The sequence below is a fragment of the Notothenia coriiceps genome, unplaced genomic scaffold (genome assembly GCF_000735185.1).
Source record: "Notothenia coriiceps isolate Sejong01 unplaced genomic scaffold, NC01 NC01_scaffold00037244, whole genome shotgun sequence".
In the NCBI taxonomy this organism is placed as follows: Eukaryota; Metazoa; Chordata; class Actinopteri; order Perciformes; family Nototheniidae; genus Notothenia; species Notothenia coriiceps.
The window spans coordinates 23431336-23443556 of NW_011369945.1; the positions used below are offsets into that span (position 1 = coordinate 23431336).

The 12221-nt window shown below is 42.7% G+C and overlaps 2 protein-coding genes across 2 annotated transcripts in view; one reads left to right on the top strand and one right to left on the bottom strand.

The window, feature by feature from the left end:
- The window catches only part of LOC104965054 (eukaryotic translation initiation factor 4 gamma 1-like), a 51964-nt gene extending 40429 nt beyond the window's left edge, over nucleotides 1–11535 (bottom strand). The window contains exons 1-15 of the mRNA XM_010793997.1: nucleotides 11519–11535; nucleotides 10988–11167; nucleotides 10170–10269; nucleotides 8008–8201; nucleotides 7711–7803; nucleotides 7245–7320; nucleotides 6636–7145; nucleotides 6457–6545; nucleotides 6094–6274; nucleotides 5833–5966; nucleotides 5596–5715; nucleotides 5090–5512; nucleotides 4804–4950; nucleotides 4453–4689; nucleotides 4189–4293 (exon numbers count right to left, since the gene is read on the bottom strand). Coding sequence (XP_010792299.1) covers nucleotides 4189–4293; nucleotides 4453–4689; nucleotides 4804–4950; nucleotides 5090–5512; nucleotides 5596–5715; nucleotides 5833–5966; nucleotides 6094–6274; nucleotides 6457–6545; nucleotides 6636–7145; nucleotides 7245–7320; nucleotides 7711–7803; nucleotides 8008–8201; nucleotides 10170–10269; nucleotides 10988–11143 — 2565 coding nt within the window. The 5' untranslated portion in view covers nucleotides 11144–11167; nucleotides 11519–11535. The remainder of the gene's footprint in view (nucleotides 1–4188; nucleotides 4294–4452; nucleotides 4690–4803; nucleotides 4951–5089; nucleotides 5513–5595; nucleotides 5716–5832; nucleotides 5967–6093; nucleotides 6275–6456; nucleotides 6546–6635; nucleotides 7146–7244; nucleotides 7321–7710; nucleotides 7804–8007; nucleotides 8202–10169; nucleotides 10270–10987; nucleotides 11168–11518) is intronic.
- Nucleotides 1–12221, top strand: part of trmt61a (tRNA methyltransferase 61A) — a 735410-nt gene that overhangs the window by 136122 nt on the left and 587067 nt on the right. The gene's annotated exons all lie outside the window — the stretch shown is intronic.

The following is a 12221-nucleotide window of genomic DNA, read 5'->3' on the forward strand; positions in this document are numbered from 1 at the left end:
GTGTGTGTGTGTGTGTGTGTGTGTGTGTGTGTGTGTGTGTGTGTGTGTGTGTGTGTGTGTGAGGAATTTGACAAAAAGATAGTGGGGCGGGGGGGCATGTAAATAGTAGCTGGACCTTAAAGACCTTAGGGAAGCAGTTTTTAAATTAAGACCACTTTTGACGACATGTAGCTCTCACTGGAAAGCCTCTCGGAAACTACAGTGCTGATCCATGAAATACTTGTTTGTTTTTTAGTTTGTTAATGTGTCTGTTGCTAAGCTGGCCATACTGTTGCGGTTACCTGTCAATTGCGCCAGGTTTCCACCTAAAGTTCCCCGGACTTGTCAAGGAACCAAAAGGTTTCCAAGACTGTTGTCGTCTGTTTCCACCGATGCATAGACCCACACAAAATTGAAAATGTAGCATGTTGACGTAGGAAAAGTGACTGCTGTCTCACAGGACATTTTTGCACGCAACTTCCCGTCACATTGTCGAAATATTGGCCAAACATTTTCAAATAGACATTATTTGGATGAACTGACCTATAGTAGGAATCTATCTAAATGCTGACTTCATTTCTAAAATAATCAACATATTAAGGTTTTGTTATAGGGAGGTATGGTTTGACAAGTTAGACCTCTTTGGATGTCATGTTGTACATTTATTTATTCATGCGTAGACCATATCTTAAATGTTACGTTTTAAGCTTTGCCAAAGGAAATTATTATTGCTATATTATTCTTCTACATGTTTGCTTTTAATCAAGTCAGGGGAAAAGAAAACATTGCAGCAAACTATTTGAAAATAGGTGGCCATGAAATGAATATCTGTATTCATTAGATTTTTGGACACACAGAAAATCGGATGGCAAATCTAATACCAACAAATAACAAGGGTTTTGTGATCAATACATCGAAGGAACTTCTTGCTTTCAGGGATTTTTTAAAGCAACTTTCAACGGCTACATTCTGTAAATAAAAATATATATTGGATGGTTATTCAAGTATGTTTCGATCTAACACATATTTAATTGTCCAACTTAGGTACAATACACACATTAAATTATTCAGAGGTTTTGTACTAGAATCATGTTGCAAGCTTTGTAGAGGAGGGTTTAAAGCAGTATTAAGGGAAATCAAATTTTCAAAAAAACATTACTGAATACTTAACGTATAATTCATAACAAGTCTAAATAAAATATTACTTTTTTTGATCAAAATGTTGTTAGATTGAGTTGATGTAGCACACAAAAAATGCAAATATCCTAAATCATAACCAAGAAATTTGATTTTTCCAGTGCGGCTCTGTGCTTCTGAGTGTATTTTATTAAATCAAAGCATCTTCGCACTACTCTTTGTTTTCGAAATCAAAGTCCTTCATTGCCATAACCCTCCAAACCACTGTTAGCAAATGCTATGCTAACAGTAGCCATATGTCGAAGGCAAGCTAAAACATGTGCCTGAAATGTATTGGGGCCATTCATCTCTTGGATGGCCCCAAATGAGAGAGCCTGACAAGTCATTTCAATAAGGAATAAATGTGTTCTGACTGTATTGGCAATATAGACATCATATTTACTTTTCAAGTTCAAAGAAAATCAAACTAGTAAACCCCTTTAATAGGGAGAAACGTGAAAAATAAATGTTTTAACCATGTTTTCTTTTTAGATATGCTTTCACACGTGAACTAACAAACGTGTTGTCCCTTTTCTTTACAGGTGCCCTTTCTTATCTGAGGCCTGAAATCACCTGATCCAGAGCTCCACACTTCACACAGGGACATTTATGTGTACAGCGATGGGAATCTTTTAAAATCTGGACCAAATTTTTATTTTGCTACTATTTACCAGGACACTTTTCTTTACTAAAGGACTTTATATTTTTTAATTCTTGTTGGAGAAATGGACAAAAAAAAAAAGAAGGGACCACAAGAAGGAATATCAGACCAAAAACTGTTGACTGATTTCGAACAAAAACTATTCATTGACGGCGGAGATGTCAGCGCTTAATGGGGTCGGTGATGTGGAGCTTTGACCGTCTACAGAGCCATGAAGAGGCACTTTAGTGACCAAAACAATATCCATGGACTCTGGGGTGTTTGTGAGCAAAGCAAAACCCAAATCTCTACGTCATAATCTGCCATTCTTTGAGGCGATGCTTAAAGGAACATGTTTACATATTTTAGGGCCACATGTATGAAATGTCATGTATCTCCAATTTAATCCCCAAGTTATATCTGCTCAAAGGGGAAAAGAAAAGGGCTTTGTTGATTTTTTAAAATAATTTATCTCCGCATCCCACACAAGGAGAGACATTCCACAGACAGAGAAAAACAAACGTGAGAATCTGAGTTTTTTTTTATTGTGTCAGAGACTCTAATGTACACCACAGCTGTACTGCAGTGAAAGTTCATTCACACATTCCTCCCCCCTCTCTCTCCCCCTCTCCTCTCGCCTTTCTGTCTCACTCCTTCTGTCTCATTGATGTTTCGGACGGTGAGGCAGGGATCCCGGCCTTTTGTAGTTTTTAGAGAGGACCTCGGAGGAGGTCAAGGGGTGACTTTAGGGAAAATGACAGATGAGAGAGCAGGAGAGGAGGGCGGCGGAGAAATGGCTTTAAAGGAAGGGAAAAAGGGGGGGTGGATAAGCAAGATCGATCACAGGGTTTAAAACCCTTTAAAGATCTTCTCCCGGCGAGAAAAATCCACCAGGTCACAAGTCACGACCGAAAGACACTTGAGTAACCGAGAGAGTTTAGACTAAAGACTGCCATTCTCCCAGCTGACCAGAAGTGCAATATCATGTATCTTAGAGTCCAGAACCCTAATCCTAACCCTAACTCCTCGTAAAAACAATGAGAAACGTGTCTCTTAAAGTCTTACAAAACAGTTTGGATTATAACTCTGGGTCCAGTTTGGGATGAACACATGGGACTATGTCCAAAACACATGAGAAACATTGTTAAAACTGCCATTATAGCACACTGAGGACCACATTTGTCAGGACTTACATTTTGCGTATTGTAAGGAAATGCATGAATTAAGGGAAGGCCAATGAAAACAGAAAACCATCAGGAATGAAAAAGCCAAAATTGTACGACCAGGTCAAAAGTCAACCGAGAGACGCTTGAGAAACCAAGAGTTTAGACCATTCTCCGGACTGATCAGAAGTGCAATATCATATATCTTGTAGTCTAACGCACCATTAAACATTGAATAAAACATCAATGTTGCCTCTGAAAGTCTTACGAAACAGTGCGGATTCGTTCTCTGGGTGCAGTTTGGGAACAACACGTGTGACTTTGTCGAAAACAAATCAGAAATATTGTTAATACTGCTGTCATAGCACACTGAGGACCCGTTTGTAAGGATGTTAGTTGGTGTACTAATCAAGGGAATGTCAATGTAACCGAAAAATCACCAGGATTGAAAAAGCCAAAGCTTTTGACTAAAGACGGCCATTCTCCCAACTGACCAGAAGTAAAGTGTTTCTTTGAGTCGACCTTTAAAACAATATTAAAATTAATCAAACGTACCTGTTACGGCCCGTCTACACTACAGGCATCAAAAAATCTTGAAGCTGGCCGTGTCTGAAGCTTGCCGATTTTTTGCGAGCAACGCGACCAACAACCAATCACATGAATCTCCCGCCCTCGACATACAAAGCAATAGCAATGTTAAAACGAAGTAAACTGGATATAAACTCTCCAAACAGGCGAAAAACCTACCAGTTTCACCCACTGTCTCTCCCACCTCCCTCCATGCCTGGTTCCTCCGGTTTGTATCCCGGTAAATAGTTCTGGTCGTAAAGAACCGGGTGATTTGCTACCGTAATATCTCGTTTGGAATATGAGGAAATGAACTGCGGTCTGGCTCTCCCAGCTTGCACGCGGTTTGATTGGCTGCGCTTGCACTGGCGGGATTTGCATAAACGGGATTTGATTGGCTGATGCCAAGCATCGAGCCTCAAAAGTTGAACATTGTTCAACTTTTGATGCCGATAGATGCCGTGATGCTTGCAAAGCCATGCCCCCCACAATGCAGTTTGGCGAAGATTAAAAATCTTCTACGTCACCCCATTCAAGTGAATGGGCGAAGCGTTGAAAGCATTTTTCGATGCCTGTAGTGTAGACGGGCCGTCAGAAGTCTTATGAGACTCCCCCTAGATTACTTTTATTGCAATATCCCGCTATGGAAGAATGAATATTTACCCTTCGGAGGTCCAAGACGTCTTGTAACATGAAGCGGATTCTGGATGAAGTCTTCTTCTCTTTGATGATCTTGTCAATCTGGGCGAAATACTGATCCATGCGAGGCTAACAGGGAAAAACAGATTTTTGAAAATGTTGAGCTAAGTATAAATGAGTAAGTGATATTCATATAGTTTCCTCAGTTCCTCGAACCCATCACTAACAATCGGTGGCACATTCAAATGCCGGGGCCGCTGAATGTGTAAACGTTTGTGCTTTTCTTACCTTGGCCTTCTCAAAGTCCAGGTCTTTGCCGATGGTGGAGAACAGCCTGCAGAGACACTCCAGAGACTCTTCATCATGATTCTTCAGCAGTTTCACTACGCAGTCGTGCATGATGGCCTCCGTCAGCATCTTCAGCTTGAAGAGCTCTCCGATGAACTTGATGTTACCCATTGAGCGGCGGCGGGCCTGGTCTCTGGCGTTCTGCAGCGCCACTCTCAGGCGCTCTTGCTCCTCTCCCTGGAGCAGAAACAAATGGAAACTGTACTCAGTAATATGATCAGTTGAGTCCGATTAAACAACGAAGACATGTGTTGGTTGTGACCCGTCTCGTTAAAAGATCACATTTCTTACTTCTTTGGCAACCTCCATTTCTTTTTGCTTCCTCTCAAAGATTTCATCGTCGTCCTGGTCCTTCTCAAACTCTTTCTGGCAGCGGTTGAGCAGCAGTTTGCGGAAGTTCACTAAAACTCCTGGTTTGTCTGTGGCAGGGACTTTCAACTGAGGGAGAAACACATTATTTAGTATACACTTTACTCATTGATAATAATATGGATGTAAAAAAAGACAAAAAGGGCATTGTTTTACGTGTCAACATTGGAGGAAATTATAATATCTTCACAAAAATCCCTGGACTTACCCCCATAAGGCAGCGGCACATGTTGGCGTAGGCCACAGAGAAGTTGGGTTCTGAGATGGCCTTCTCAAAGATGAGGTCAATGGTTCCCTTCAGCCTCTCCTCGGTGTCTATCGTCAGATCCTGCACTTGTTTCATCAGCTCCTGGAACTTCTGAGGGGTGAGCTTGTTGAGGATACTGCGCAGACGCTTGAACAGCTCGGCAGTCTTCGCCTGTTCGGGGTCGTCGTCTTCGGCCACCTCTTCGGTGTGGCTCTGAGTGGACTTCTTCACCCCGGGTTTCCAGGCCTTCTCAGCCTTGTTGAGCTGTATGTCTTCCCCGAGGGACAAGCTGGTGAAGATTTTCCTGGTGTCTTTCCTCGGACCCTGCTGGGAGCGGCGTGGCCCGACGTGGCCCGACCCGCCATGGCCCGACCCGCCCGGTGGCTAAAAGGAGGGGTGGGAAAAGTTAGAAAACAAACCTTTGTCAACACATATCCATGGGATTTTGAAGAGTCCATTTCACTCACTGGGCCTCGGGGTCCCCCCGTCGATCTGCTTCCGAGGTTCCCCAAATAAGAGGGGGTAAAATCAGGACCGACATTCATCATGCGAGCTGGGTCAGGAGGCCGCATCGGAGTCTTGTTTGCCTGAAGTTAAAGATAAATGTTAATGTTTAAAGAAGTGGAGGACTGCTTCATTTCTCAACGCTTTTTTCCCCTCGAATATTCACTCATTTCTCAAAATGATGTACAAAAGTCCCTTACCTTTTCCAGGACCACGTCACTGATGGTGGGCAGGTTGTCAGGTTTGTTCATACTGGCGGTGATGAACTGGAAGCCCAGGAGGAACTCCCGGTCGTACCGCTTCTTGTCTTCTGGGTCTATCGGCTTCCATTGTTCTGAGAGAGATGGAAGAAACATTGTATATATGAATCAACTGTTGCAAAACAATTATAAATGCATTTGACTGTGCCCCCCTTTCTTTTTTTGTATTGCCAATTCTAGAGCATGTTGGCCACAGCATACCTTCTTTGTACTGGTATTTCGCCTCAGTTGGCTCAGTCTTTGCTTTAGGTTTATCGCTCTGCTTGTCCTCCTTCTCCTCCCAGGTTTCATCCACAACTTCAGCAGGAGGCGCGGGCGGCGCAACAGGTGCCGGGTCGGCCTGAGCGGACGAGGGTTCGGGAGCAGGCTTGGCTTCTTGCTCCTGCGACAAACACAAACACCAAGAGATGAGGACGTGTTATGATAACCAAGTTACTTGATGCAGAATTTAATGTTAGAAAATGTCCTCAAAAATATTGTTGATACGTCTGAAATTGCGGAGACACTTGAACACTGTGTCCTTTTGTTAATATCTTTCATGTGATCATCCGGACTGACACTCACCTCTGTGAAGGCGTCCAGGAGGTCTCCGATGGCCTCCTTCTTGTTGAGCTCCTTCATGTTCTTCCTCTTCTTTGGCACGGACGTTGCAGCTTTAAGAAAAGGAGGCAGTGTTGATATTAAAATCTACCACAGACACAAACACCAAACATACGTGTGAGCCAGAATAAACTCCACCCTACCTTGCATAGTAGATTCCTCCGTAGGGCAGCTTACAGCGGCAGGAGGGGCATCTTCAATAGTCTCCTTACTCTCCTCCTCTTTCTTCTCCTCCTCCATTTTATTTTCTTCCTTTTCTAGTACCTTCTCAGCGGGAGCTGGAGCAGCCTGTGGTTCTTCCTTCCTGACAGGCGCCTCTTTTGCTGCTAATGATGCTGAAGGGCTGACGGGAGCGTCTACCGTGTCACTTACTTTAGCATCAACTGGGTTTTCGGCCTCAGCAGGAGTAGTAGTAGGCTCTGCTGCTGCTGCTGCTGCTGCTGCTGCAGGGCGGGGGGAGGGAGGCGGCAGGTCCTTTTTCAATGGGGGCGGCACCTCAGCGGCGGCTGCAGGGGCTACAGATTGTGTGGCTAACTCAGCAGGCGGTGTCATCTGGTCATCCGATTCCTGTTGGTCTTCCTCCACAGGCTCTGATTCTGCTGTGGCAGGAGGTGGGGGGGTTTCAGCGCTCACAGGAGGCTCAGTGTTGTCATCTGGGCAGCAAAATATACAGAATAGTCACAATCTGGAAAATGTGGAAGACAGCCATCTTGTATTCGTTATGTAAACCAAAACTGAGGAACTGTACTCACCTATTCTAGTCACTGTAGTGGCTGGCTGTGTAACTTCTCCGTTTGTCTGTGCAGGACTCGATTCTGCTGTGGAAGCCTGCAGTCATAAAACAGTAATGAGGGTTTAAATCTCTGAGAAATGAAATGGAAACACAGATTGCAACGTATTTATGAATTACATCCATGCCTTTCATAAGTAATTGTGATGAAATCATTTGTGACCGTTTCAAAGAAGTGATTATTAAGCGTTATGGTCATTTTAAAGACTGCCGTGTGTACTGTGTATTGTATAGTGTTCAAAAGAATTCGTTCGGGATTAGATAAGAAAAACAAAACCTTAATCCCAGATTAACAGAGCCATGACTCGTTAGTTTTCAAGACATAGAATACAACAACAACAAAAAAACTTTTTATGACTATATCTTCCTGTTTCAGATCAGAGTTCAAATGAGTCCATAAAGACAGTCTTCTCAAAATGTCTCCTCACCTGTGGGGGGGTCGGTGTGGTGGTGGATCTTCCACCCGACATGATCTCCTCTGTGATATCACGCCCGCCCTGGTTGGGGTCTCGTATCCTTATCTATAAAAAGGCAGGATACATATTGGTTAGATTTCTAACATGTAGCCAACATCAAAGCACAGCCAGTGTGTAACAATGCTGTCGCTACTGATCCATGGCAGCCACCCATCATGGTGAACACTATTGTCATTTACAGGTAAAAGGGAAAGTTCCACATTGGACAGACAATACACTTTTTTGTCCATTCAAATTTTTTTTTTTGACCTCAGACAAGAGGCGCGCTGCCCTTTTGTTGAGACACACTACCGGTTTGCGTTCCCTCTTTGGTGGCCCTTGTGGCGGTGCCGGTGGTTGCTGAGGAGGCGGGGCTTGTTGCTGTTGCTGGGCGGGGTTTATCATGACAGGTGCCGGCTGGACAGCTGGGGAGTACTGCGGCTGCGCTGGATAGTATGCTCCTGCTGTAACAGGTAAACCAAACAATAAAGAGTATTAATGAAAAGGAAACCATCCCAAAAGTGTCAGACGCAGCTCCAATCCGGAGTCACAAGAGTTTATTTTCCTGTAGTCTTGAAAAAAAAAAAGTATTTGCAGTCAACTTTCTGACACTGTTAACCTCATTCCATATTTGGAACTTTAAACAGAGAAAACACATCTTGCATCCTGTAGGAAAGAAAACAGGAATCCACAGAGTCTATAAGAGTTGTTCAAGGTCAAAGCAAAAAAAATAACTTTGACATATTATATATAGATATAGGCTTATCTAGAGGCTAACTGATGTGTTGTGAAATCAATTGACGCTGCCATTACTCAAAACCCTGGATGTTAAAGCTTGCCTGTGTGAAGTTTAAGTGAAATGAAATTGGTTATGACACGCCATTGAAGTAATGACCTTCACATCCAGACTGAAGGTCAGACAGAAGCATGATGTTAAAGTGCTGTACAGTGAAGGAAAAGAGCCAACATGACTTTGTAGCTCATGAATGTTTAAACAATGAACTTGATTGTTGTACATTTCGGTCCAGCTAGCAAGAAACCTGCTTATTAGCAAGGGTTAGTGTTTTTTTTATTCAGCAGATGTTGAAGGATATTGTTAGAGAGAATTATATCAGCACTGCTCACAAAGTGTGGTTTGTAGATTCAAGTATTTGAAGTATAACCTTTAGATAATTGTCAGCGGAATTGTTAAATTCACCCCGATTTAACCCCAACGTCACTGACAGTGTGCATTTAGGTGTATTTTCTGGTGGTATGATCACCGGTGAATGTTTTCTTATGTATGCAGCCTTTACTTTGTATCCCATTCGAACGCAAACATTGGTGTTAGAATAAAGAAAAGTAAAACACATTTAAAACGCGACCAGAGACAGGAAGGGCCACAGAGATTGTTGCCACTAAAGCCTGCTGAACAACACACAAGCACACACACACTACTCACCAGGGTAGCGCTGGGAGGTGAGAGGAGCACCGTGGAGAGAGAGACGGACGTTCTCTCGCCCGACCCCTCTCCCCCCACCACCCCGCCTCTCCCTCGCAGCAAGAGAGGGCTCTGAACCAACGCAGCAAACGAGAGGAAGGGAGTGAGGGACGGGAGGAAAGAAGGAGAGAGGGCAGGAAGAGACAGATGCAGAATGAGTTAATGAGAGGATCCAGAGGAAGCAGGGTGTTAAAAAGGTCCCATGAAATGAACAAAGCCTTTAACGTGTTCCTAACTTGTGTTGCTGTCTGTATCTTATTGATTTATTCTTTCTGTCAAAAAATTCTTAAATCAAATCATAATTTTCTCTTCCTGGAAAGTTTTATAATGTGTAGGCAAACTAATGTGAGGTTTAAGTTGTAACAAGCCAATTCCTCACAGTTTTCTTTAGCAAATAAGATGCTTCAGCAGTAACACAAGATGTGTGTTTGGGGGGATTTCAAAGAAAATGGTTTCATGTGCAGCATTTGCAGCAATACTTAAATATTTGCTTGCATCAGGTAGTCTTTGTCCTGAATGCTTTCAGTAATATTTAGTCTTTACATGAAAACCATCCCCCCGACAGCATTTCTATTTAGACATGCATCCAGAAAAAGGACACAATTATTGTCTCAAAGCCATTTCATGGAACCTGTAAGGCAGTGTCAGGTGAGACTGCAGATAGAGAGCACACAGGCCAAAGCAGAATCAAGCCAGACTACATGCAACTGGCACTTCACCACACACAGCTGTGTTTCACTCACAGAGACATTAAACACACCAACCAGCCAAGCAAAACCACCACACACACCCGGCGATACCATATGGGCGAAGAGGCGCGCAAATATATACAGACTTAAACTACATGCTGGAGTTACATGTGTTTGTCTGCTGTTAAAGATTTGAACTGACAATTGTCCATGTTTATAGTTGTGCTTGGTTGTTGTTGTTGTTCTTGTCCAAAACCCCTTACCATAAGCAGGGTATTCAGCAGGGCTAGTTCCCGGGTAGAAGCCTGCTGTACCGGCGTTCACTGGATACTGCTGAGTAGGAGGCATATATGGGGCCCGGTACTGCAGAGAAACAATAAAAGAGACAGAATTTAAAACATCATATTTAATTATTATGCGTCATCTCCACAGAAATGCACTGTATTAACCCAAAAAGAGAAGCCTTTTTTTTTTAAACATCTGTCTTTGGAAGACAAGAAACTAACATTTGTGCAGATTGTCCCAATTTCTTTTGAAACGCAGCTTATACTTTTGCCTACACGTCACATGCTCACACACTTCAGTCAGGCTTTTTGAAGCAGAAAGACTGATTTTCTCTGGCTGTTGATGTTTCAGTCTTTTTAAGTTTACAATTTGACAAACTGTGGCACTCCTAATTCTTTGCTGCTTGACAATCTGTCTCTTGAATGGAAAATTACTTTGAACTCAATTTCCTATGCCAAACATTCTTTTTTTCCATGGCAGTAGGTTTAACGGGGCTTCCTTACACTCATTTAGTAGGAGCAGGTAATCCCCTAGGATCCTAAGAGAACCTTTACGGTTGTTAACACTTAAATGTCTTAGACGTTCACCCCAATTATTCAAATTGTATTTCTTCATGAGAAAAATACTTCAACTTTGGAGCCAGAACAGCAATGTGGTGCGCACAGTAGGCGTGTACATGTACATTTCATGATGAGATTATTATCCCAGTAATCAATAAGATATACTTAATATCATGTCGGCAGGTTGTTGGGTAGACTGGTTATAAGCATGTACTTTGCTAATAAAGTAAACCAACCTGTCCAGGGGGGATGAAGTATCCCTGAGGGGAGCCAGCAAAAGACAGCTGCTGCTGGGAAATCATCATCATCTGGGAGTTGGGCGGGTAGACGTGAGTGGGTCCGACAGGTCGGGGGCCACTACTCGTCTGCAGCCTTGGAGCACTCGCGGCCATTGCTGGTCGGTTCTGATAGTAACTCTAGAAAACAAATGAGGGAATTTAAAAAAAGAACAATGAAGAGTATGTCAGAAGCACAAGCCAACCTGATGCTCCATGTGCTTATTTAGTGTCTTAGCTATTGTGGTCCTAACTCACGTGTTATGAACACACAGACAAGCACAACACACAAGCGTTGTGCTTGTGTATGTGTTCAGTCACAGACCTAAACTCATCTGGAAGCACTCACTGCCAATATGTGCAGCACGTTCAGGTCTTGAGTTACAGAGTCTAATTTGAATCACAACGAGTGCTGAATCTCATATCTCATTGCTGTACTGAAGTCAGCCCGAGTTAAGAGGGGGGTAGACAGACAAAGGGAAAAGTTGTTACCTGTAATGCTCTGTATCCCCCCTTCAGCCGCGCAATGAGCAGAGTGCAAGAGAGGGAGTGAGATTTAAGTGAAAATGAGGACAAGAGACAATGTGAAAGGTTAAGATTACAAGCCGTAAGAATGAAGAGAAAGAGAGGCGGCAACAAAATATTTTATCAGCCATGAACAGTAAGCTCAAACGATGACATGCAACTGTGTTCAGGTCTGCAGAGAAGTGCGATCCACTCGAGTTCTTCGGTCCCAGCTCGAGTGGTTAAAGAATCACTTTACAGCAGGGGTGTCAAACTCAATTTCATCTCGGGCCACATTAGCATCACGGGCCATCAAAGGGCCAGTTTTATATATAAGACTATATAAAAATACATATATACATTTTTAATATATATAAAATAATGTATTATATTACATTATTGCCTCTGCATTGGATTATTATCAGATAAGGTAATAACTTCATAATTAACTACGTCTGAAAGCAGAAGTCTAGGGCAAACAATTGCAAGTCTCTTCAGTGAGAATGTCACAAAATGATTTAAAAAGAAAAGCCAAATTCTGAAGAAAAAATAAATAAACAAAAAGTGATATTTTGGAGAAAAAAAATCTAATTCTGAGAAAAAAGTAAAATTTGAGATGCATTGTGGGACATGTAGTTTATGGGCAACGTGCTTCTGTAAAGTAGCATGTTACCATATAATAAACATATTA